Source organism: Crinia signifera, chromosome 5 (assembly GCF_055691185.1).
Source record: "Crinia signifera chromosome 5, ASM5569118v1, whole genome shotgun sequence".
Lineage (NCBI taxonomy): Eukaryota > Metazoa > Chordata > Amphibia > Anura > Myobatrachidae > Crinia > Crinia signifera.
In genome coordinates this window covers 238,574,164-238,602,159 of record NC_139221.1, presented here as the reverse complement: position 1 = coordinate 238,602,159, position 27,996 = coordinate 238,574,164, and the positions used below count along the sequence as shown (strand labels likewise).

Below are 27,996 nucleotides of genomic sequence, written 5' to 3'. Positions count from 1 at the left end.
CCCAGCATCTGGCCGTGGCCGAAGAGCTGCTGCACAGGCCAAGGAGCCTACCAAGGGCAAACGTGCTCGCAAATGAACTTGTGGCTGCATTAATCTCCACCGTTATGTGATCCCAACTCTTTCATTGTGCTGTGTGTGTCAGCTTCTTGTGTCCAATCACGTGCTGAGGGTAACCAGATGAGCCCTTGCTTCATATGTCATTTTTGGTTCCCCTGTTGCCCTCTTTTGCCTGCCATTACTGTCAGCTGTACTTGAAGTGATGTTGCTAAGTCCCTTTGTGTTCCAAATGATTCTGCTGTGGCTATGAATGTGTGCAATAATATTTATTTTGTATTATAATTTATTTCGGTACATTCCTGCCATGGTTTTTGGTATTTTTTATTTGTTTTTGTTTTTTTAGTGCTTCACAGTGTCATTGTCTGTGAAATGTATTTAAATAAATTTCTGTAGTTAACCAAAATTGTGTGGTTTAATTAGTACATGTAGAATACACATGTGTATTGATAGTATTAATATTCAGTGATGTCCATTCTTAGCAGTTTAAAAGTGTGTGACAAGTACAGCATATGTGTGTGTTTAGTAAAGGTTCCTTGAAGCAGCAATGCTTTCAATTAAAGCACTGACAAGCGTGCCATTAGTGAGTAATGAGTAAAGGAGTCCATTGTATTGGGTTCAGGTGTTAATGCTTGTAGTCATTAGGCGTTCCGTTCGCCTACCGCAGGACCGAGTGGTTTCCGCAAAGCAATACTAGCCTTTTGGACACCGCACATTTCTATCGGTTTTGTTCGCGTGCATTCGGAGTGCTATCCGAATGCACGCCCCCAACATAAGTGTACTCCCCCGTGTCCGCCCATGTTTCCTCCCAGTTTTGCCCACTTTGAAACTACGCCCATGTGTCATTCCGCATGACGCCCATAATACGCCCATATTTCCAGACTGATTGCGGTGCACAGTTTTGTACGGGATTTGCACGAACAGGTACGGAGTCAATGCGTGGCACATGCGCGTTGCGTTCTCCACGCATGCGCAGACGCCGTAAAGACGCTATCCGAAAGTATGCAGAAAAGTACGCATCAATCAGAATAAGGGCCAAAGAGAGCTGTGCATGTACATTACTCAGGATACCAGTATCCCAGGACTCACTCCAAAGATTTTATTTTTATTGATTGATTTTTTTTTTATTTTTTTTTTTGGGGGGGGGGGGGGGGGGGGGAATTCTGCCAGATCACAGGGCCCATTATAAGTATGGGAAATGTGATCTGATTACTAAATCACCATGAAAACTGCTCCAAAAGCACTTTTATACATTTATGTTAAAATACAATAACATGAAAGGGGTTTGAAAACCTCCTTATTCAGTATTATTTCAGTAAAAAAATTTAAGAAATCTGCCCCCAAAATCTTTAAAGTGGACTTTTCAAACAAATAAAATGACTTTAAAATAAAAATAAGGGCAACAACAAACCTAGATATACCATATGATGCAAAAAAGATTACAAGATAATTGTAAAATGTAATTATTGCCATACCAATGAGTTGTTACATTTTAAATTAGTTCACATAATCAGGCATTCATTATGCATTCTCTGTCTCCTCATTCTGGAAAGCTATCTGGAAAATTAATGCTCTGGCATCCTAATTGATGCTCTTTCACCCTTGACCCTTTGGACACTCCCACTGCAAGTGCCCATGGTGATGAAAATTGCAGCAGTGCCCTTTTGGCTTAAATTAACTGTAGATGTCCATGTACAATGGGATGTTGCATTATTTTAGGAGTGTAACATTTGTGGGGGTTTTGGGTGATACCTGTTTGCGCTTCTCCCTCCCCATGTCTCCTGAGGCTCTATCTTTTTGGCTCTATCCTTTAGCCAACCCTGAGGAGAAATGGATGACCCTGAGCCTTGCAGAGAGGGAAAGCCTGAATAAATTTGCCCCTTAATGGTTCAATTGGCTCTGGGGTCAGGCATTTAAGGGGTCCCTAGTTCGGGAGAAGGCGGATATGAAGATTTCCTTTTTCCCTACATCTGGCCTTTGGATAGGGTCCAACACGGATTCTGCACTGGGTGATTGAAGATATGCAATTCGGGCTTAAAAATAAAGAAATAAACAGTTGTCAAGTCTCAATGATTTCACTGATGCCTTAGACCAGGGGTGGGAGTCAAGTACAGGGGAATTCTCGCTTGAGGTCGGTAGTTCTTGCGAGATTCCTCTTAATCAACAGCAGCTGGAAACTGTCAGTCCTATTCAGCGGTAGCCGCCGGAGCGTGGGACGGCTGCAGCAGAACAACTTGTAAGAGACATTTGTACATATGCCCCCCCCCCCCCCGAAGGATTTTTTGCCCATACAAATGGCCCTTGGAGAAAAAAAGGTTCCCCACCCCTGCCTTAGACTGACCAAAACATCTTACTGTAGTCTCATCAATGTCCTGAGTCCATCCAGGACAGTTAGCTAGACATTGTAGTCCTAGTGTTAGGCATATAGGACATTTATAGATTTATGATACAATGTGGTCCAGTGTACAATGGCCCCGGCACAGTAGCAGGCACACAAATGTGACCAAAACTGGGCATGGTCATGCTAACAGGGGGCATGACCTTGTAGCATGCTCCCATGTTTCCGTGTATTGGGTGGGCGAGCAGAACGCAGGAATGCTTGGCCAGCCAGTCTCTATGTTTGGCTGGAGAGACAGCCCATGAGCCAATCTGGCATTTTCCTAAAATGTGCATTTTATTAACTTTTCAAATAAATGTAGTTTGCATTTTATGTATTAAAAGCAGTGAAATAAAATGAAGTTAAAAGAAAGAAAAGTAAGTGACTTAAGATTCTGCTGTGTGGAGTTTAAGGCTTAATAAAAGACAATTAAACACACTGGAATACTTTATAGCCACTATAATACTTGTAATCTAAAATCTCTTTATTAAACAGTATTTAAAGACAATAGTGAACAGAAATCTTAAATGTGAAAACACGGCACATGCAAAGAAGCTACAATGCTTAAAATGAGGAACAGCTATAGAAAAAAAATATCTACAATGACAAGTGCTTAAAATAGAGAACAAAAGAAATACATTCTAAGCCATTTCCACAGCAATTATATGTCATTTGTTTTGCAAATATGAATGGGATAGTTAAATAATGAGGTGAAAAAATGAGGGTTTAGAAGGACCAGTGGTCCTAATTCAGAGATGTACATAAACCCAATAGTTTACATACACCTCTGTTGGTGGGGCACCTGTGCATTGGCAAAACGAGTCCTTATGCACAGTGACCTCCAAGTTGCAGCCTGACTGACAGGTGGGAGTGCGCTGCACTTGCCACAGGTTCTGTTCTCCCTCTATGGGGGTCGTGGACCCCCACAAGGGAGAATAGCCCCTGTGAGTTAGGATCCCTCCTGTCAGAGCACCGGCAGTTGGGATCCCAATGTGCGGATCCTGACTGTCAGGATCCCTACTGTCGGATCGTCATCCGGCACCCATTACATTCTGCATCATTAGACACACATTTTCCTGTCCCTTCCAGGGTAAAAAGCCTGCCATCTTGCATAACCTGAGGGTAACTCAGATAACCAATATTGCCTAAACTACTCTGAATGCTGGATTTTCGGACACAGTGGAGGATCACACAAGCATGCACAATGCGGCTAATAACACAAGACACATGCTGCTTTAACATATATTCATTCAGCAGGTGCAGGATGAACTGCATCCATCTTTGAGGCCAGAGGTCATTAGCTGGGACCAGGGGATGCCCTACAGGTAGGGCTGCAGTGCAGTTCAAAATTCAAATAGCACAGCAACTGCCAGCAACTGACATTTCAACCGAAATAATTAGTTATTATCACTTCTGTTTGTGGCAATATGAAATTAAATTCCCCCAAATGTACTAAAATTCACACACAGTGATAGTTTCTGATCACAGAAGCCATCATTTCCATTCGACTTTGGAAGCCAGGCCGTTATGTGCAGGCATGGCAGCAGACCAACCATGTGTGGCGGCCATTGCATCCTGATAATTTTTCAGGAAGATTGTGTTATCCTATCGACACAAGTTCCACTTGGTAAGTCCTCATCTCTAGGACCTCAGGAGTGACAAAAATGTGCACAGTTCCCATAACTCGCTTTCTATTTGTCTTATGGATTACCATTAGCAGAATGTAAATGATAGTTTGGAATGTGTGGAACTTTGTGGCAGTTACATCACTCCTGTTCACTGCACAGAATACGTCCCACTCATTATCTGCAAAATGTTCACTATGAAGAAAGATAAATAACTCATAGCTTCTCAACCAGTGCTGATTACTGGTAAGGCATCATGGCTATCCAGAATTGTTCAAGAAAAATGAGTTGGAGGGGGTACATCCCTCTATTTTCTAAATAGCAGTTTTGCAGATTTGCAAACCTAGTAGTAGTAGTAGTACGTTTATTTTTAAGGCGCCGCAAAGTGTCCGCAGCGCCGTACATAGCAAGCAAAAAAAATTACGAGGTAACGTACAGGGTGTGTTAAAAATACAGTATAAATAGGGGTATAGCTGGTAGAACTAAAATCAGCATCAGTTCTGAAGTAGGTGTCGAAATTGTCGAGGAGACTGAAGATGAAGTAGAGGAAGGGAAGAACAGGACAGGAGCACAGGTGAGGTAAAGAGGTAGGGTGAGTACGTGAGGAAGGAGGGCCCTACTCATAAGAGTTAACATACTAAAAATAGGTGGGTGGACGAACGAATAACAATAGGATAAGTAGGAACGGAGGGGAACGGAGGCAGGATAGGAGGATCAAAAGAGGTTAGGAGGAGGGATAGGCTAGTCGAAAAAAGTGGGTTTTAAGGGAGCGCTTGAAGGAGGTAAGGGAATCAGAAAGCCTGATGGGTGGCGGGAGGTTGTTCCAGTGCAGGGGGGCAGCGCGAGAGAAGTCTTGGACACGGGAGTGGGAGGAGGTGATTAGGTGAGAGGTCAGTCGGCGGTCAGTGATGGAGCGAAGAGGACGGGAGGGAGTGTGGATAGAGATCAGTGAAGAGAGGTAAGGAGCGGTGGAGGAGGAGAGAGCCTTGTAGGTGGTGGTGAGGAGTTTAAAGAGAACTCGGAAAGGAATGGGGAGCCAGTGAAGAGATAGACAGAGGGGGGAGGCAGAGGTAGAGCGGCGGGAGAGGAAGATGAGCCTAGCAGCAGCGTTAAGAATGGATTGGAGAGGTGCGAGGCGGGTGAGAGGTAGCCCAGAGAGAAGGATGTTGCAGTAGTCAAGGCGGGAGATGACAAGAGAGTGAATGAGAGTTTTGGTCGCGTCAGTGGAGAGGAATGGTCTGATGCGTGAGATGTTGCGTAGGTGAAAGCGGCAAGACTGTGAGAGAGCACGAATGTGGGGGGTGAAAGAGAGGGAGGAGTCAATGATGACACCGAGGCAGCGCGTTTGGTCGGTGGAGGTGATCTCGGTTTCACCAATACTGATGGAGATAGTGGGAGAAGAGGGGATGTTCAGGGGATGGAAGATTAGAAGTTCAGTTTTAGCCATGTTTAGCTTCAGGAAGCGTTGGTTCATCCAGGCTGAGATGGCCGTGAGGCATTCGGAGACCTTGGACAGGAGTGATGGGGATAGGTCGGGGGAAGAGAGATAGATTAGGGTATCATCAGCATAAAGGTGGTAATGAAAACCATAGGAGCTGATGAGGGTGCCCAGAGAGGTGGTGTAGAGAGAGAAGAGGAGAGGGCCAAGGACAGACCCTTGGGGAACACCGACTGGCTGCGGGGTAGTAGGAGAGGAGGAGCTCGGAGTGGAGACGGAGAAGGAGCGATCGGAGAGGTATGAGGTGAACCAGGAGAATACCGTGCCAGTGATGCCAAAGGAGCGGAGGGTGTTGAGCAGGAGAGGGTGGTCAACAGTGTCATAGGGTCAAATGTAATAGGGTGTGAGAATAGGGTTACCATCCATCCGGCATTACTGATAATTGAGACCGGCGTCCGGAGTCCGGACAGGTGGCTGCCCCGGCCTATACAATGTCTGGGAATTCAGTGCTCACTGAGCCGCCCAGTGGAAGCTTCCGCCCGCAGCCTGGCTCTGACCTATTCTCAGCGCTATTTTTCTGGCACAACACTCCGAAACGCCGTTCCTGAAGTTCCGCAGAAAAATTACCTAATCAGGAACGGTGTTCCAGAAGTTCTAATCAGCTGCGGTACAACTCTTCTGCATACTCCATGGTGGCTGGGTGAATGAAGTTCCGGCCACTTGCCATGTCAGTCCCGCCCCTCCACCACTGACTTCATGATGCAGGCACAACACATCACTGTGCAGTGCGCACTGCACATCCATGGTGACCTCTGCCCGCGGCTCGCCTGAGACGCATGCTCTCTCGCCCACGCCTGCCTGACCTGCCAGAATAATTACACTGGCACTGACTTCCGCACTCCACAGGCACATTCAGTGCTGTTGTGGAAGTTGAAAGTCTGCTGCTTGAAGTTCAAGGTACTGGCACTGCTGATAATCCTGCACACTTTCCATTTTATTTTTGCAATATAAAATCACAATGTGTGGCATATGTATAATGGGCATCATGGTTTGTGGTATATGTATAATGGGCATCACAGTGTGTGGCATATGTATAATGGGCATCACAGTGTGTGGCATATCTAGAATGAGCATCACAGTGTGGGGAATATATTTAATGGGCATCACAGTGTGGCATATGTATAATGGGCATCACAGTGTGTGGCATATGTATGATGGGCATCACTGTGTGTGGTATATGTATAATATATGTATAATAGGCATCACGGTGTGTGGCATATGTATAATGAGCATCTCTGTGTGGGATATGTATAATGGGGCAGTACGGATGGTGTAATGGTTAGCATTACTGCCTAACCAGCACTGAGGTCATGGGTTCAATACCCACCATGGCCCTAACTGTTCGGAGTTTGTATATTCTCTCCATTTCCTCCAGGTACTCCGGTTTCCTCCCACAATCCAAAAAAATACTGGTAGGTTAATTGGCTCCCAAAAAATTAAACCTAGAATGTCTGTGTGTGCATTTACACGTGGTAGGGAATATAGATTGTAAGCTCCACTGGGGCAGGGACTGATGTGAATGGTCAAATATTCTCTGTAAAAGCGCTGCGGAATCTGTGTGCGCTATATAAGAAACTGATAATAAATAAATTATAATAAATAATGGGCATAACGGTGTGTGGCATATGTTTAATGGGTATAACGGTGTGTGGCATATGTGTAATGACCATCAAGGTGTGTGGCATATGTATAATGGACATTACAGTGTGTGGCATATTTATAATGGGCATCTCTTTGTGTGGCATTTCTATAATGGGCATCTATTTGTGTGGCATATCTATAATGAGCATCATGGTGTGTAGCATATGTTTAATGGGCATCACGGTCTATGGCATATGTATAATGGGTATCACGGTGTGTGTAGGGATGCCAATCTGGGATTGGGATCGGCGGGATCCCGGGATTTAGGGCATTTTTGAGCGAAATGCGCATGCTCATTTGATCCCTTTCTCCCGTGTAGCACTGAGCGGGCTGGGGAGGAGGCTGGTAACTCTGAGTCCGGGCAGACGTGACGGCGTGGGAACACTGTGGTTGCGCAGTGTGACCTGGCAACAAGGTTGTGTGGCTGCGCAGCGTGATGTGACTGATCACATCACGCTGCGCAGCCACACACTGTTTCCCACGCCGCCGCGTCTGCCCGGACACCGAGTTACCCACCTCCTCCCTGGCCAGCCAAGTCACCTCGCCTCCTCCACCGCATTCCGCCGCATAGCTCCTCCACCGCATGCCACCACACAGCTCCTCCACCGCATGCCGCCACACAGCTCCTCCACCGCATGGTTAGAGGTAATATATTCATCATTGGGCATATCAGGAGGCCAATTCCGAGATCCCAGGATTGACAGTTTTTCAATCCTGGGATTGAAAAAACGGTCTGGGATTGGCCTCCATAGGTTTGTGGCATATGTATAATGGGCATCATGGTGTGTGACATGTAATAGGCATTATGGTGTAGATTTTTGGTCCCTGATTTCTCTGTATAGCATGTAATGGGCATCATGGTGTGTGGCATAACATGTAATGGGCATTACGGTGTGCAAAATCAAGAATTGAATTGAAGCAAAGGTTAAAAAAACAACATGATAAGGTGGGTCAAGAGGCGGGACTGGGGCGGTTCAGTGGGTGGGCTGTGGGTGTGCCAAGGGGCGGGCCACTGCCTGGGAATCTCTCAACACAAAGGTGATAATGTGAGATTCAATGTGAGAATCAGAAATGAGAGATTCAGAGAAATTTTAGCAATTTTCTTTTAGAGAGCGGCAATCATTTACATGGGAAAATCAACATTTTTTTTTTTCAGTATAAATAATTGCAGCTTTAAAAGAAAATGGGAAAACCCTCCAAAAATCTGTGATTCTCACACCCTATTACATTTGGCCCCTTGAGTGAAAGGCAATAGTCTCACATAGAAGTCATTGCCTGGTGATCAGTGTGATCTACAAGCAATAAGTGCTATACTACAGAAAATGTATGGAGTCTGTAGATGGGATTTGATTTCCCCCAGACAATCATCCATTACTTATGGGCATATGAGGCACCGATATATAAAATGGGTGTGTTTTTTCAAATAATGTGTCCCTCTTGTAGCTATTGGCAGGTGATAATTTAGCATGTGTTTTGTAATATGTAAGTATATGTCCACATGCAGATTTGTAGCATAGCGGAGGGAAGGGGAAAGCAGAGGCCATTTACAGTAAGCTGCTTGTTTATCTACAGCTTGGTAACTACTGAATGTAGAACAGAACAATGATTTTGATGGCAATCACTAGCAATGGGTATGGATCACAGGATAGACAAGCATTAATTCTTCAAGCATTAGGTCGATCACAGAAGGTCGACATGCATGAAGGTCGATATAACTGAAGGTCGACATGGGGTTAGGTCGACAGGGTCATTAGGTCGACAACCGGAAGTTCGACAGTTAAACAGTCCACGTGGGGTTTTCTTTTATTTTTCCCGAATGTCGACACAGTTAAAATGGACAACTTAAAAAGTGTACCGCATCCTCTCGTCTGGCTCCGCTCAGCACACTATTATATTTTCCCACCACGCCCTAGTGGATGGTAAGGCATGAAATGCCATCTGTCGGCACATGTCGGCTCGAAAAAACGTGAAAAAATGATGTCGACCTTTTGACTGTTGACTTTCTCTATGTTGACCTAATGCTTGTGTCCACCTAATGACCCTGTTGACATAACCCCATGTCGACCTTCATGCATGTCGACCTTCATGCTTGTCGACCAAATGACCATATCCTCTAGCACTAGCTCAGCTACTTCTGATTGGTTGATTGGATTCCTTCTAGCTTATATATTGTAGTCCTTCAGACATGAAAAGTCAGGCTCCTATCTTTATTCCTTTTTGTTATTTCCATTTGAAATGCAGCAGCAAAGAATGTTATCCTTTGAATATTAAAGTAAACAAAAATATTTCTATTTAAATGGATACAATTTATTTTATATATGTTATTGAATTTCATCATATTTACAGTATATGGAGTTTGTGACTTTTACATGTAGTAACAACTGCATCACGGAACAATTCTCTCTTGGGTATATGGAAGTTCCGATCGGAACATATGCTAGTATTACACTGATGAATGCATCTTGAGATGTGGATGATGAAACAAATGAAATCCAGCCGACTAAACATGGTAAATGCACTTTTTTCATGCTTGCTTACATTTGGGACCTTATAGTCGCTTTTTAAGTTTAACGTCTGTTTTTTTAATGTAAAAATTGGATTTTTATTTTGCTCACGAGTACCAAATAGGTGCATATATAGCATATCTTTGCTTATGTATTAATGATTCATATATTTTTACATCTGCCGGCAAATGTGGAAAATGTCATTGGGGGGCGGACAAATGTGACCTGAATTGTGTGATGAATGTAAAATTGGGACGTTTACATGTAGACACATCTGCAGATGAGATGTCTAGTATTAGTATAAGGCCCTAATCTCTATCAAAAGTTCTATCTAGCCACTTCTTATTGAATGATTGCATTTAGACAACTTCAGTGGAAGTACAGTACTTATTTTATTAGCATTCCAGTTCCATATACTGTAACTGCCTGTCTATTCATCTTACTTATTTTATATTCCTACTTTAGGTACGGGACTACAGAAAATAAGATTACTGTTGGAAACTGTAAAGTAAAAAAAAATACCTTTTTTTTAAATTGAATTTGGCCTTTATTTTATATTTATTTTATATTACTATATTAATGTTTCTATTTCATTACATTTAATATTTAAATGAGACTTGCTTTTTAAATGCAGCATGTTATTTTACTATGTACAAGCATGGTAATGCATTAACTGCTAACAGTATCAAGCCACCTCTTAAGTTTATTTGGTACTTCTTTACTTTCACGGCGCCACTAGATTAGGACAGATAGGATATCGCGGTCATCGCGGGCATTGAATGCACTAAAAAATCGGGTGCGACGCGATGCCCGCGATTTCCCATAGGGACCAATGTTAAATTTCTCAATTGACACGATTTTTCTGTTCAATGCCTCAATTGACACGATTTTTCCATAGGAAACAATGTTAAATGGCCCACAGAGGCCAAATAGACACCCTGAAGTGTGAAATGGCCCCCACAATTGTTAACGCCACCCCACGATCAACGTGAACCCGAAGCGTGGCGAGCGCAGCGAGCCCGCGAGGGGCGGCGGTACGCGTCCTCCGACCTTTTCATACCCCCACTATCCACGTCGGCGTGGAGTCGAGAATAGAATAGTGTGGCGAGCGCAGCGAGCCACCGAGCCCGAAGCGTGGCGAGCACAGCGAGCCCCGCGAGGGGACGAGGATACCTGTGAAGCCCGCGAAGGGACGCGTTTACCTGTGAAGGTATCCGCGTGCGCTCGCCACGCTTCGGGCTCGGTGGCTCGCTGCGCTCGCCACACTATTCTATTCTCAACTCCACGCCGACGTGGATAGTGGGGGTATGAAAAGGTCGGAGGACGCGTACCGCCGCCCCTCGCGGGCTCGCTGCGCTCGCCACGCTTCGGGTTCACGTTGATCGTGGAGTGGCGTTAACAATTGTGGGGGTCATTTCACACTTCAGGGTGGCTATTTGGCCTCTGTGGGCCATTTAACATTGTTTCCTATGGAAAAATCGTGTCAATTGAGGCATTGAACAGTAAAATCGGGTCAATTGAGAAATTTAACATTGGTCCCTATGGGAAATCACGGGCATCGCGTCGCACCCGATTTTTAGTGCATTCAATGGCCGCGATGCCCGCGATTTCTAGTGGCGCCGTGAAAGTAAAGAAGTACCGTTTATTTCGATGTTATTGTGGATTGTCAATAAACATACTTGGGTACTTGTGTAGTTTCACGGCGCCAGCTGTACGCTACGCTATGTTTGAATCCTGGCACAGCGCAAGATCTACGCTACGCTAAGCTACGTTATCAGCGTAGTAGTTCCACAGAGAAATAGACAGCCCGCCACACCACTAACACGTAGCTACGTTATCAGCGTAGCTCATAGGCTGTCTTGAATTACGTTGTCAAGCGTAGTGACTCCGCGGCAGCCCAGCGCTGACAGGATATTGTGGCACTTGTAGTTCCACAGAGAAATAGACAGCCCGGCACTCCGCTAACAATGGGGGCATCTAAAGTAGACACCCCAGCAAACCGCTAACAAAGGGTGCGCTCTAGTACTTAGACGCTATAGTGTCTAAGTACAGCACCAGCAAAATGCTAGCAAAAGTGCGCGTCTAAAATTTAGACGCTTAACATCTAAATTTAGATGGTCCACAAACCGCTAACAAGGATGTATCTAAATTTAGATGCTAGAGCGTCTAAATTTTAGTCGGGTATAGGGGTGCAGCATTATTCCAAAAAAGACACAGACCCAAAAAATGTGAAAAACACAAGTAAACCTGTCATCAATGACACTTGTCGACGTAACAGCTGTCGACCTTGTTTTTTCCACTATCCACTCCAGCCCAAAGCGTGGCGAGCACAGCGGTACGCGTCCTACCGACCTTTTCATACCCCCACTATCCATGTCGGCGTGGAGTTGATTTTTTAAAGTGTGGCGAGCGCAGTGAGCCCGAAGTGTGGCAAGCGCAGCAAGTCACTTCACATGTATTCCACGTCCCCTCGCGGGGCTCGCTGCGCTCGTCACGCTTCGTGCTCGGTGGCTCGCTGCGCTCGCCACACTTTATACAATCAACTCCACGCCGACGTGGATAGTGGGGGGTATAAAAAGGTCGGGCTGGCGTGGATGGTGGGGGTGTTTCAGATTCACCTTCACACCTGCCATATCATACATCTGAGACAGTAATAACGTGGAAACACTACGCTGCATCTGACAGGGACGCTGGCTACGCTAAGCAACAGCGTGAACACGCTACACTAACTATGTAACTGCCGCGCAAACGACTGGCTTCGCTGACTAAGCTGGTCGACAGCACGCTATTTATGATTGACTACGCTAGTCACGGGAACCCTACGCCTGTTTTGACAGGGACGCTTACGCGACCACAGGGACGCTATGTTATCAGCGTAGCACCGGCAGCAGCGCTACACTAACCTAATTCTGAAAGGGATGCTACGCTAACTTTGTAAGTGGCGCCGTGAAACTACACAAGTACCCATACTTGTTATGTCTGACGTACCCTGACTTAAGTAGGTGCATCTTCAGATGCGTCAATTGTAAATATACATATAAACATGCATGTGTGTCCACCGCTACAGCTATTGCTAGACTGTTGTAATCTCAAGATTATATATAAAGTGCATATGAATTACTTATGAAAAGAAAAATCTAGTTTTGCTTGGTTAAAAAAACATTGATCGGTACTGCTGAAATGTTTCCTATAATAGAAGGTGTGAAAATCCATTGACAATCTTCTGAGGTCAAAGTCAAAAAGTCAAAAGACAGCAAATGAGATAAATACTATTCAAGCATAAAGGTGAAAAATGTAAATCAATATTACAAATGTTTAGAAATATTTAGAAATTATAGTTAACCCTTTGAGTGCCAAGGGGATTCATCAAAATTGTTGTGAAAATTGGCAAGCAAACATTTTTATTTATCATAATGACCTTTAAATGTGATGTAAATGTGATGTAGTTATGATGACAACAATCAGGATGCCGGCCGCAAAAATATAAATATTGTCGCCAGAATCCTATCTGACGGCCACAGCACCGGAGTCGTAATCCCAACATTAGTGGCAATGCTGTTGCTTAAGGGTATAATCAGGAGGTGCGTAACTGATGGATTGGGAGCCCAAATGGAGTAGAGTCTATTTATTTGGATCCCCCTGATTGTTGGTATACATTGCTTTGGGGTTCCCTAAATCATATGACATTTGGGGCACCAGCATATAAAAGGTTGCACACAACCGGAGTAATCAGTGAATTCCTGTCCTGTATTTTTAATAGACCCTATTTTTAGCTACTGTTTTTTGTATATTTCTTGCAAAGTATTCCCACTTTACATACTTGTATTATTAGCAAAATAGCTGCAGCATCATTTGTCAAAAATATTACACTTTTTATGTATCAGTTATCTACTAAATGCAATTTGCAAACAGTAATTGCACTTAATTAATTCTGAATTAGTGTGGTTTATTTAAAATTGATTTCTCTCATTACACATGATAAATGAATCCAAGGGAAAAAGCCTATAACTACAAAAAAGAAAAAGTCTTCATGTTGTTCATTAAACAAATTCCAAGAAGTTACAAATACCATACATGGAGATAATATTTATTATTTAATGCATATTAGTTGCTCAAAAGGCTTCACTGTTTAGGTTTATAAATGTCCTCAATAGACACAATTAAAAAAAATATATTATATTTATTTTAAGACCAATGTATTTTAGTACCTAACAAAGGGCCTTATTCTAGTTCACTCTTAGAGGCAAATTCCTTCTTAGCTGGACAAAACCATGTGCACTGCAGGGGGGCAGATGTAACAGGTGCAGATAGAATTAGATTTGGTGAGTTATTTTGTTTCTGTGCAGGGAAAATACTAACTGCTTTATTTTTACACTGCAATATAGATCTCACTTTGAAGAAAACCCCACCCAAATCTAATTCTCTCTGCACATGTTAAATCTGCCCCACCTGCAGTGCACATGGTTTTGTCCAACTAAGAAGGAATTTGCCTCTAAGAGTAAACTAGAATAAGGCCCAAATTTTTGGGACAGAAAAGGTAAAGTAGTAGAATCCATTCCCCAATCCAGCCAAACCATGGTCATATTTAGGGGTCTATTTATCTGACCTTAAAACATGTGGGAAAGGAAGAATTCATTTTACCCACAGAAGTGAAGCTAAACTTTCTGCAAAAACCATACATTTTAAAAAGTATTTTTTGAAATATTTAAATATTTTATGTAACTATATATATATACCACCCATCGCTGTATCTATAGACCTTCATTGTAGTTTGATTTCCAATCCCTATCAGAAATAGCCCCTCACCCAGGCATACTGTAAGATCCCCTGAATATCCTTCAGGAATATCCTTCAAGTTCCCCAGTTTAATCTCCCCTCTTTATGAGTCACTATATCTGTAATTTTTATTTTTTTATTTTTAATATATCCCCACCCCCGATCCAAACATGACCCCCCTTTTACACCTCGGCTCCTACCCCCTTGCTGCACTACAAAGGGGCATGAGGTAATACATTCTATGCATTTGCAGAACAGAAGGGGAACACAGCAGGATAGCACTTATGTATGGGATGCAACCGGGTCAGTTAATGCACTCTTGCATTTTCAAAGTTAGTGCCATGCACGTTATTAAAGGTTATAGAGAGTGGTGAATACAGGAAATAGAAGGTAGCAGAGTAACAGTTCAACAATAAGTAAATAATAAAACCATCATTGGCAACTGTTATTTCTGTGCGAGGAATGTAACGTCATAACGAAGCATCTTAGTGCCCTCAGACAAGAGGCTGCCCAACCATATAATACATAGTATTCCACAGTGATAACCATAAGATAGAGCTCACAGTAACTGTCATATACAATAATATAGAGAAAATCAAAGTGAATACCATTTAACCCTATGAGTGCCAAAATCTCTGTGAGAGATGCGCCAAATATCCGCTAAATCTGCCAGCGTCGCTCACATTTGTTATATAAATTCAAATATTAAAATGTTGTGTAAAAAAAGATTATATTTTCTATTTAAGGTAACCATTACAGATCATTAAGATGATTACAAATGTTTACCGGGCAATTTTCAGACCTATTTTGACAAATTCACCGACATATAATTTAATGTATAATGTATTCATCACAGTGAGTATCATATGAAGCAAAGAACATTATAGTGCGCCATTATATTATGAAGAGAACACCGAAATAGCAACCACATAATATAGAGAGCATCAGTGACTGCAATATAATAAAGAGTGCATCAGTGATTGGCAAACAAGAAGGGAGCGTCAGTGGTCGCCATTTTCTAGAGAGAGTATTTTAGATTACCATACAAATATTTCATAAATAAATTGCAATTACATACGGTATATAGCCATGCTATAGAACATTTTCATGAGCAAAAGCTGATTGTGCTACTAATTATTAACAGGGAAAAAATGGAAAAATTACATATACAGTATATGAGCTATTTTGACAAATCAAACTATATTTTTGAATTTTAAGGTTAGAAATAATTTATAAAATGTTTATTTATTACAAATCTGATCTAATTTTGCACATGTATGTTAATTTAATAATTGCAGATTATAACTAACCCAAACAAACCAGCTCTAATTATGTCTGACTTTATGGAACAGTTTTGTATGAGATTTGCTAACTCTGCCCCATTACCCCCTGGCCTCAACTGCCCCTTCATATACAATGGGGAGGGGGAGGTGCGGCGCTTGTTTGCAGTGAGCTTCCAGGATGTGTGGGAATTGAAATCAGTGATATTCAAGGGGGGTGATGACCATTTGCTGGACTAAACTAAATGTGTGAGCAGCTTTTGCTAGCGCACAAAGCAGAAGTGCGCACAAACAGCAGTGGTCCCCTTTTTGTAGTTGTGGACTCAGTTAATGTGTGTTTCGCCCATTAACTACATCATGTGCTGTGTTTTGAATGTTTAAATGTTTTGAATGTTTAATATAATTTAGAAGTAAAGTTAACACAAATGCTGAACATTGTTTTCCAGTTTTATATATGTGACACACAAAAATTAAAATTTCCTTCCAAAGCCAATATCCTTGCATAGCCAATATATTTTGCCGCACACAGCCTTCGTAAAATTAAAGGGAACATTGCACGAGTCCCTGGGGCTGAATGAGCATCATTACTGTACAACACAGTGGCGGGCCTAGAATAATTGACTACATAGCATACTGTTTTAAAAACATGCTAAAGTAGTTCTTGGACTATATTACTGTACTATATTTCATTGGAGACCTCACGCATGCATATTGGTGATTTTTAATAGCGACATCTGGTGGATGAACATAAATATTACACTCCTCAGCAACACCATAAGCCACACTAGTCAGGTTGAGCAACGCTTCACTACGCTGCAACACGCCTAGTCTGTCGGGCCAACCGCCATAGGTAGGACAGAGGAACATGGCTAAATCTGTATATTAATTCCCCCCTTAAAAAACAAGATGTGCTAACTACCATAGCCCTAGGCTCTTATTAGGCTGTGATGTCTCATGCAGGAAAAATCTCTGATGGAGCAATAGGCAGAAGAAACTGACAAGCTAAGTGAAAGACCTTTTATATAGATAATATTGTTATTTAGCACTTTATCTCACATGATATTCCAACAACAGCCCTTTGTGTGACAGAGCACTGGGAATATGATGTCTAGAGACTGTACAAGAATGAACATTAATGTAGTAATCAATTCCTTTGACTTAGGTGTTTCCTGGGAGATCTTCGGGAAGATGTGGCCATTTCAGCAGAGCATAGATGCAGAATAAATGGATCTATGAATTATGAAGCGAATGTTAACTATATTAACCAAGCCCCATTTCAACTAAAATCTAAGCAAGGAGACAGAGATATTGTAGCACATTCTGGTATGAATGGGTACTGCTCTGCTTGTCTAATAACAAATGCTTAGTTTGTATATGCTGGTCTTTTTTTTACCCTGAAGCCCAAACAAGCATATTACACAACACAGTGTTAGTTTCTCATTCAATATTAGTTATAGGATTGCTAAAGTTCCAGCATGGAAACAATAAAAATATTGAAGCAATTTCCAGTTAAATACTGTAATGTGGGGTACACACCAGGACGATATGCCCAAAACGAGACAATTTAGATACAATCTCGACCGATTGTATGTAAAGCGGCTGTGTTTTGGGCCATTTCGCTGCCCTTCTGATGCGATCCCGATCCAATGCGCTGCCCCGCGGGTGGGTCGGCCTTTTCTGAGATCCTACCTGCTGCAGGTAGGATCACAGAAATGACCATTGTAGTGGGTGGGGGTCGCGATCGGATCGCGATAACATTAGGGTCATTTTCATGGCGGGTCGGCGGCGCCGTCAGCTCGTGAGCGGGTTGTACCTGTGTTCCTGTGACGACCCGCTCTCGAGCACCATCGTCCTGGTGTGTACCGGGCATCAGCTTGAGGACTAACAATCTCTTATATATTTAGCCACATCTGTCAATCTGTGACTGTGTGTATGACACTGGGCGGAGTCAGACAGTGAACTCCGCCCCCCGCCCAGCATTATACACACAGCCCACAGATGATACACAGATGTGGCCTGCCCAGCTGCACACTCCCCAGCCCTACACATATTATGGCTCACCCACCCCACCACAGACCTGCTATTAACTGCCGAATTCATGTCCGGACCTCCGGTGACATCACTGCTGGAGGCGTGCTATGGCGGCCATTATGGGCGTGCCTTCAGCTACCACACACACCGATGGACGGGGGAGGAGCGCATTGGCGCTGCCTCTATTCCTACCTGCCGCACATAGCCATCCACCCACCTTGCCCGGCCCCCACCTCCCAAGCTTACCGCTACGCAGCTGGAGCCGGGCTGCGTACTGCGCTGCAATGCTGAGTGGGGCGCTGCCAGCATGAAACAGTGTCTTGGCGCCAGCGGCCGAACCTTCCTCCTGCATGCAGCAGGCTCCCATACACTGAAGTGAGCGGCCATGGCGGCGGTTCTGGGGCTGGCTCTGTAACAATGTCACCTGCGCTATGCCCGCTATGGTGGCACCCTGGGGGGGGGGGGGGATTGAGAAAGAAAACAGCCGATGGTCATTAAACAGCCAGCCCCAGGAAAGCATCACCTGGAAAAAGGTCTATGCTGTGCTCTTGCGTATGGAGGGAGAAAAGGTTGGTTGTGCGGCTATATCTCCCCCCTTTCCCCCTCTGCTGCCTACTCCCCTCCCACAGCCTAAACCTTAATCATTCCCTCCAAAAGTCTAATCCCTAACCCTCCCTCCCTCAGCGTCAACCCTGAACTTCCCTCCCTCAGCATCAACCCTAACCCTCCCTCCCTCAGCATCAACCCTGACCTTCCCTCCCTCAGCGTCAAGCTTAACCCTCCCTCCCTCAGCGTCCACCCTGACCCTCCCTCCCTCAGCGTCAAGCCTGACCCTCCCTCCCTCGGTGTTAAGCCTGACTCTCCCTCCCTTGGCGTCAATCCTGACCCTCCCTCAGCATCAAGCTTGCATCAAGCCTAACCCTCCCTCCCTCAGCATCAACCCTGACCCTCCCTCCCTCAGCGTCAAGCCTGACCCTCTCTCCATCAGCATCAAGCCTGACCCTCCCTCAGCATCTACCCTGACCCTCCCTCAGCATCAACCTTGACCCTCCCTCCCTCAGCTCCAAGCCTAACCCTCCCTCCCTCAGCGTCAACCCTGACCCTCCCTCCCTCAGCGTCAAGCCTGACCCTTCCTCCCTCAGCATCAAGCCTGAACCTTCCTCCCTCGTCTACCCTGCCCATATAGCATTTACATGTTATGGGGGTGGAGCCCCTTATGACGGTGTGAAGAGCGCCCGTAGGGTGTGATGAATCACCTAGTGTGCATATAACCAGTAAGCCAAGGTACTCACGTAAGGCAGAGAAGCATGTCTGTGCCGGTACGTCACTGTATTTTTGTTAGCCTCTATGAAATATTTCTGTGCATGCTTTCTCTCTCGCTCCAGCTTTTTCTCCAGGGCAATCTGACAAGAGGATAAGCTGTCCATGTATCTCATCATGACATCTGATATTAACGCACACACTTCTACTATATCGGGACGAAGATCTGCATCTGGCGTCAGACATCTGTGGGGTAAGCAAGCGAAATAACTGATGTCCAATAAAAATCCTTTTACATCATAAAAAAAATATATTCCTGTAGATAGCATAAAAGGACATTTAAAGACAAGTGTAGATTGTAATATATTTATATAGGTGACATGCATAATTTAATAACTTGGTGACAGTAGCATTTGTGTTAGGTGTACACACTATGGGCTGGTTCTGGTTCACTTGCAAAAGCAAGTACAAACCCCACCCAAATGTAACTCTCTCTGCACATGTAACATCTGTCCCACCTGCAGTGCACATGGTTTTGTTCATTACTGAGGGAATGTGCTTTTGCAAGTGAACCAGAATTAGGCCCTATGTGTATATCAATGCCCTAAAATAGGAGAGAAGTTGAATAGGACAGTGTAAAGACAATGCAGAAATATGGCAAAATAGTGTTAATAATAAATGCTAAATGTATATGTAAGAAATACCGTAATATAATGAAGTGTAATATAGAAAAGAGAATAGTGTCTCCAGGCTGGGAGAGAGTGATGGTAGGAAGGCATTAGTGAGAGAGTGGCAGGAAAATGCTTTGTGTACAGGGGATAAAGGGATGGAAGGAGGAGGCCAAATGGAGAGGGTTATGGGAAGAAAGGGGCTGTGCGTACTTCAAATATAGGGTTGGCAGTGTAATAGGGAGTGTGATGGTGGGGAGGGTGGTGGGGCTGTGCATATTTGGGAGGAATAATGGGAGTTTTAGAAATAGCAAAAGAAAGTATTAACCCTGAAATTGACACTGGTACAAAGGAATGTATAAAAATGATGATTTACTGTATGTCAAGTCTGACAGATCGAGGGGAAGGCAGTTAAAAAAAAAAAGAATTTATCACATCTATTGTCTTTGTAGAAAGAACCAGTAACACGTGATGACATATTGATTTTAATAAGAAATTAAGCTCTCAGAACAAATGACAAATTGCATACGAACAGAAAACAAATAGACAATGGGGGTTATGTTGTAGTGCTGCAAAGGTGTAGTCATTTTTAACAATCCATAAGCATTCTTTATTGTCTAACTTACTCAATCAATCAATACTAATTGTTGTTTGTTCACTTAGGGTTATTGCATGTTTGCCTTTGGTTAGCAAATAACCTCTAGGAATCTGTAGAGATTAAATTACCTTCTTATTGTATTTGAAACTTTTTCTGAATAGATTCCATCGGATACAGGAATATACTCAGCCTCCACTATCTAAAAGAGAAAAAAAGAGACAAAATTAAAATGTACGAAATAATAAAAAATTGAAAAAATGAAAACATTTTAATTTACAAACATTTGAATTTGCAAAATGTTGAATGCATTGTAAATGTTCAAATTGTGTAACACATTAATACAATACTAACATTTGACCTGATTCAGACCGATCTGTTCGCGCAGGGCCGAATTCTGTCACCGTGCAAACCGGTTTGTATCCGCCTACTGCCCTGTGAAATCCCGCCTTGTGAACAGGTTTGCAGGGGCTGCGATTAGATGTGTATGGGTACACATCCATTCGCATCCGCCGCCTAAAGGAAGAAAAACATTAGATTTTACCTCAGAAACTAATGCCTTTTCCTCTGGTACTTTGTGATCGCAGCCACCGGGTAGCTCAGGCTCATAGAATGAGCTTTCCAAATGTAAAATGTCACATACTCACAGTGAATGAGTCATGTTGTGTATGCACTGTGCAAGGAATTATGGGAATGCAGCCTATAATTTATTTAGTGACTGATTCCTAGTGCAGTTATAGGCTGCATTCTACTTGTTAACAGCTTACCCTGCAACAATGGCAGCTATCAAAGTGTGTAGAGCAGGCATTCCCAACCACGGTCCTCAAGGCACACCAACAGTGCAGGTTTTAGTGATATCCAGGCTTCAGCACAGGTGACTTAATTAGTATCTAGGGATTTTGATGAAACCCTCTGTGCTGAAGCCTGGATATCACTAAAACCTGCACTGTTGGTGTGCCTTGAGGACCGTGGTTGGGAATGCCTAGTGTAGGTTATTGGGGCATTTAATTGAGTTTTCATTTTATGACTATAGTGTCATAGGAACCAGTTTCTCATTAAGGGCAGGATGCACTAAAGGAGACCCTCTGTCAGGGTTCTGTTGCAGAGGGTAAAATGCCAGCTGTAGTTACCCAATAGAAGCCTTTGGGCATCTCTCTGCAGTGCTGTTTATTTGGTCCAACATGGATCCCCCGAAGCTGCCTGCTTCACTCTGCGAAGACCCAGAAGTCCAGGCAACGGAACGCATCAGGGGAGCTGCCCTTCACAAACCACACAGTTCACATTTCCCAGGTTTCCCGGCAGGTGGAACTAATTACTTTACTAATTATTTGACTTGATTCTGTGTTGAAACCTGGAAAACATGCACTGTGTGGGGTCCTGAGGACCAAGTTTGTGAACATGTGTTTTAGTGCATTTGTGATGTCCGGCAGGATGCACTGAGGAGTTTTAGTGCATCCAGCCCAAATAAAGATAAACTCTTTACAGCCAGCACTGCCTTTAAGTTGTACATTATAAAGTTAATTTCTGATTATATTAATTTCTGAATATATATTTATTGTATTATAAAACTTACATTTAGATTTTCTCAAGATATGGTGAATGAACCAGTATTATGGTCTATTTTATTACCAACATGTTATGTACTATACAGAATTAACACCTACGCCTTTTACCGTGTGTACCCTACATTACTGTATGCAGCTAGAGTCTGCAGAGGTTCTGACCTTTAGCCATTTTATTCTTGAATATGTGCTGCTGGTCCATATGGTGGACCAAAACTCTAATGTTACTGCGCACATCTATGGCATTAGAGGAAAAATTGTCAATGTTGATAAATACTTATGTAGTAGCTGTACTAACCAGCGGATGACACTGTCAGTCTTATTACCGCTGGTATCCTCAGTGCCGATTTGGCATATAACACCCACAGAAACCAATATTAAACTTTGATGTCCCCCCATAGTACACGTCTGCACTAAGGATGAGCGAGTTCGGATTAGGGTAATCCGGACACCCCCGGTCAACCCCCAATCCGAACTCGCTCTCCCAGCCTGTTTGGGATTTCCCACACAGTCTCAGAGTGTGGGTTTGGGGCCTCACGAGATCCCACCATCGAATCTCGATAGATCCAGCCCTATATATATGTGGGCGGGCGGTGCCATTTCCTCATTCCAGTTTAGAAGAGGAAGGGTGTGCTGTGCTGTCCTATTCAGTGATACTGCTGTATAAGTCCAGTCCAGTGATCCTGCCTTAAAAGTCCAGTGATACTGCTGCAGCTCCAGTCCAGTGATACTGCTGCTGTTAATGCCTGGTCCAGTCCAGTGATACTGATGCATATGTCCAGTCCAGTAATCGTGCTGTATAAGTCCACTCCAGAGATACCGCCTTTGAAGTCTAATGATGCTGCTACAGTTCCAGTCCAGTGATAGTGCTGCATCCAGTCCATTGATACTGATGCAGTTCCAGTCCAGTGATAGTGCTATATATCAGTCCAGTCCAGTGGTACTGCCATTAAAGTCCAGTCCAGTGATACTGCTGAATAAGTCCAGTCCAGTGGTACTGCCATTAAAGTCCAGTGATACTGCCATTAAAGTCCAGTGGTACTGCCGTTAAAGTGCAGTGATACTGCCATTAAAGTCCAGTGGTATTGCAGTTAAAGTCCAGTCCAGTGATACTGCTGTATAAGCCCATTCCAGTGCTACTGCCATTAAAGTCCAGTGGTACTGCCATTAAGGTTTAGTCCAGTGATACTGCTGCATAAGTCCAGTCCAGTGGTACTGCCAATAAAGTAAATTGGTACTGCTGTTAATGTCTAGTGATACTGCCATTAAAGTCCATTGGTACTGCCGTTAAAGTCCAGTGATACTGCCGTTAAAGTCCGGTGATACTACCACTAATGTCCAGTGGTACTGCCGTAATAGTCTAGTCCAGTGATACTGCTGCATAAATACAGTCCAGAGGTACTGCCGTTAAAGTCCAGTCCAGTGATACTGCTACATAAGTTCAGTTCAATGGTACTGCCAATAAAGCCCTTTGGTACTGCCAATAAAGTCCAGTGACACTACCATTAAAGTCCATTTGCATTGCCGTTAAAGTCCAGTAATACTGCCGTTAATGTCCTGTGGTACTGCCATTAAAGTCCAGTGGTACTGCCATTAAAGTCCAGTGATACTGCTGTATAATTCCAGTCCATTGATACTCCAGAAAGATAATGGAGAACCAATATTTGGAGGATAAAATAGTAAAAAAACAAAAAATACTTCCTCCTAGTGCTGAAGCTGCTGCCACTAGTCATGACATAGAACATGAAATGCCATCAATGTTGTCTGCCAAGGCCGATGTCCAGTGTCATCATAGAGGGCATGTAAAATCCAAAATGCCAAAGTTCAGTAACATGAATAAAAAAATAAAAAAAATGTAAATCGTTTGAGGAGAAATGTATACTTGCCAATATGCCATTTGTGATATGGGCCCTTATTCTGATCGGTGCGGCCAGGACCGTGCGTGCGAAACCCCGCCTTCCATACGGATCGCCAACTCCGTCCGTATGCGGTAAGAAGCTGGCCGAACGGACCGCACGTGTATTTTTCACGGAATACGCCTCCTCCATCTAAGGGAACCTCCCCCATCATTCGATGGTCGCAGACCATCGAATGCAGGACCGTGTGCTCCACCAGCACCCGCAACCTCAGACCACACGGACATTTTTCCGTGCAAAAGCAGGGATCTGGGCGGGCAGCTGACATCCGGCGATGTCATATGTCTGCCCCCTACACGTGCGTCACGGCCGCATTACCATACGTACGCCCAGCGTTTTCATGGGAACTCCCATGAAACGCGGGGCGTATGCATATGGTAATGAGCCCAAATAGCCCTTCACGCCCCTCTCCACCCCCTGTTCGGAGTGTTCACATATCATGCGGGATTTGGCCGTACGCCCCGCTCGCACATGCGCAGAGACGCCTCTGCACATGCGCAGACACAAAACATCGGCGGGCCGAACGCACGCGGATATATCCGCACCGATCAGAATAAGGGCCATGGAGTGGCAAGGAATGGCTAAGACCCTGGCCTATGTTCAGGACTAGTGGTTCAGCTTCACACGACGATCTAAGCCCTCCTCCTCCCCCAACTAGAAAATGTAAGATCGCACTTTGAAGCTACACAATCGCAGAGGCCACTGTGTAAAAAAAGACTGTTTGCAATTTTTGCACTTACAGTATATGCACATTTATAAAATAGCTTATCGATACAATGTACAAATGCAATGCCACAGACTATGGGTTTGAATATTGGGTATGTCAGTGTGGCAATCCACTCTGAGTGCCCCTGTGCCCTCAAAAAGGCTTAATGGCAGCCAATGCTGCTATTAGGAAAGACTGCAGCTTCATAGACACTGCAGGGATGTGAGGGGTTAACAGACCCAGCTCACATCCACGTGCAGAGAACCTGACATTCCCCTGATTGGCTGCCCTGGAGTGTGTGAAGACAGGAAGCTGAGAGGTCAGGGGTCAGCCAGCAGAACGGGACAGAGGAAAACTTGCTGCAGTGGAGAGAAGGCAGAGATTGTGCACAGAGAGAGAGAGAAAGAGAGAGTGAGAAGACATGCTTGGAGCAGGGAGAGGCTCAGGCAGAGAGAGGAGAAAGCCCAGCAGCGTGTGTGCAGTGAATGGAGAAGCTGTTCCCCTGTCCTGCACTGAAGAGGAGATCAGGTGCTGCTGATAGGTGCCAGGCAGAGTGAGACCCAGAGAGGAGTGAGAGACCCTGAAGAGTCATGACCAGCAGGAGCTGGCATCTGCAGCTGAGAGTTAAGGTACAGGAGCTCCCCTACCCCCAGGCTGGCCTGCACCCCACATTGGCCCACTTTACCCAGCTATTGAAGTGGCTCTCCACTGCATAGGGGACAACTGTTATTGGGGTGCTGATCACCCGGCGACATTACCAGCCCAGAGACACCTGCAACGCCCCTCTGGCTGCATGCCAGATTTGCCACCACTGCCAAGCCTATATCTACAGCCTGTGTTGTATGTCTAGCAGGGAGTTGCCCTAGGTAACGGGGACTCGCCTGTACCCCGCTATAGGGGACCATTAATATTTTCTGGCCTTTATATAGTAGTGTGCACACTAAGGTAGGGCCTACCCTTGTACTTGTGAGGATCTTCCTGCGTGGGACCGTTTCTTCATTGACTGTTTTCCTTGCACCAGGGACTATAGTTCAGTATAGTGTTGTATGTGCAGTATAGTGTTATATGTGCAGTATTGTGTTGTATGTGCGGTATAGTATTCTAGTGATGTCATATTATTGTCTTTAATATTGCTCTGTTTGATGTCATTGTCTTTGTGTTTTTTTTATCTTTCTTATTGATGTTTGCATATGTGTACGAGTATATCACAGCGACTAGTGCAGTTGTTTTCCTTTAATAAATATTTGTCGCTGCTAACCGAAGTAGCGTTGTCTTTTGTGGGTCCCTTGGGTTGTGCCGTTCCCTGCCACAGGTTCTCCAGCAGAAGCCGCAAAGAATCCAGAAGCCGGCTCCAGCTCCAGATTAAGGTACGCCATCTTGCACCACACCGAACAGGGGCACTGTCACACTTGGCGTCTACGAACAGGATTGCACAAGACCCCTGTGAACGGCAAGATGTGGCGATCGCAGTACATAGAACCGCTGGAGATGCGAAGAACCGCCACTCCACCAGCCCAAGCCAATCAGAACTCGATTGGGGCCATCATCGAAGCGATGACCGAAATGACCAGGATGATCCGTGAGATGCGTCAGGAATGGGCGGAGGATGAAAAGGAAAGACAGCAACGTGAAGGTGGCAGAAGGCATAGATGGCAACAGAATCGCCAATGGAGGTCGGAACGACTACACAGTGACCGAGCCGATGTATGCCCACAGACTGTGAGATGGCATGGGAGAAGAGGTCCACCGGCAGTGTTCCAGAACACGTCAAGAGCATCCGGTGTAACGCAGATGACTGATAGGCCGCGAACCGGCCCAAGAAGGATCACAGGTCGTGTCCTGTGGTTTGATGTGCCACGCGGATATGGATACATTAGACGTGCGGATACTGGGCGGAGCGTCTATGTCCATTACACCGCAATACAGAATGAAGACCCCCAGAATTGCTTTCGGAGCCTGAGCGATGGTGAAGCCGTCGAATTCGAATTAGCAAGCGGGAAGAAAGGCACCAAGGCCGCAAAAGTGACGGGGCCGAATGGAACACCGGTGCTACGCAACAGACATGCCCCAGAACATCAGTGGCACTACCCGCACCGTAAAGAGCCTCCACCCTACCACCAATATAGCGGAAGCAGAGTTGAACCGAGAGTGGTCAAGCAGGAGAACGAAAGGGTCAACACCAACCCTCCTCGACCAGGACAGATGCCCCGCCCACCAGAACCTGACATCACGAGGTCAAGCAAGAAACCGGTTGTGCGGAGTGAGGCAGTCCATCAGAACTGGCAAAAAGCGACCAGGCCTCAACTTCCGGAGCCGACGCGGGAGTATGTGCCCAGGATGGACGATGCCAATTACCGGGTGGCGAATCTAAGGCCGAGAAATGTCGGAATGGTAGACCAGCAGAGAAGCCCAGAAATTGTGGTTCACATGGCTGTGACACAGACAGTGGAGCCGTCAGCAGCAGAACCAGTTGTGCCACTGCCTGAATCCAAGGCCAAAGTAGAAGCACCAGAGAGAGAAGACAAGGCCAAGATCTGTTTCATCGGTGGGAAGCCGGTAACAAGTGGTGAATATACGACCATCTCAGGAGAGGAATTCGCCCTCAGAATCCAGCAGGCGATACAGAGGTCGAATAGGCAAGTTCGAGAGGTGAGACATGCCTAAAGATGCGTACATCGTGAGAGTGGGCGCCATCCATTGACAGCCTTGGAGAAGCTGGACCGCAGAGGGATGGAGGTCCTGTGGCGGAGGGATGGTTGGCACGGGGAGCCCACATTGGATATCAGGTGATAGGGAGGCAGTAATTTGTATTTGTGGTGAATGTATGTGTACTCACCTGTTTTCTTTCTCACCGTTAAATGTCTTGTCATGGACATTGAGAGGTTTTTGGCAGGAACCTACTGACCCAGGTTAAGTTGCCTGCGGACAGGCAAATTTCCAGCAGGGAGGTATGTGGCAATCCACTCTGAGTGCCCCTGTGCCCTCAAAAAGGCTTAATGGCAGCCAATGCTGCTATTAGGAAAGACTGCAGCTTCATAGACACTGCAGGGATGTGAGGGGTTAACAGACCCAGCTCACATCCACGTGCAGAGAACCTGACATTCCCCTGATTGGCTGCCCTGGAGTGTGTGAAGACAGGAAGCTGAGAGGTCAGGGGTCAGCCAGCAGAACGGGACAGAGGAAAACTTGCTGCAGTGGAGAGAAGGCAGAGATTGTGCACAGAGAGAGAGAGAAAGAGAGAGTGAGAAGACATGCTTGGAGCAGGGAGAGGCTCAGGCAGAGAGAGGAGAAAGCCCAGCAGCGTGTGTGCAGTGAATGGAGAAGCTGTTCCCCTGTCCTGCACTGAAGAGGAGATCAGGTGCTGCTGATAGGTGCCAGGCAGAGTGAGACCCAGAGAGGAGTGAGAGACCCTGAAGAGTCATGACCAGCAGGAGCTGGCATCTGCAGCTGAGAGTTAAGGTACAGGAGCTCCCCTACCCCCAGGCTGGCCTGCACCCCACATT

The 27,996-nt window shown here is 44.9% G+C and overlaps 1 protein-coding gene across 3 annotated transcripts in view; it reads right to left on the bottom strand.

The window, feature by feature from the left end:
• NEK10 (NIMA related kinase 10) overlaps positions 1–27,996 on the bottom strand; it is a 335,666-nt gene that overhangs the window by 118,509 nt on the left and 189,161 nt on the right. For all 3 annotated transcript variants that reach the window (XM_083188708.1, XM_083188706.1, XM_083188709.1), the window contains exons 25-26: positions 20,441–20,511; positions 19,079–19,292 (exon numbers count right to left, since the gene is read on the bottom strand). In XM_083188708.1, coding sequence (XP_083044834.1) covers positions 19,079–19,292; positions 20,441–20,511 — 285 coding nt within the window. The remainder of the gene's footprint in view (positions 1–19,078; positions 19,293–20,440; positions 20,512–27,996) is intronic.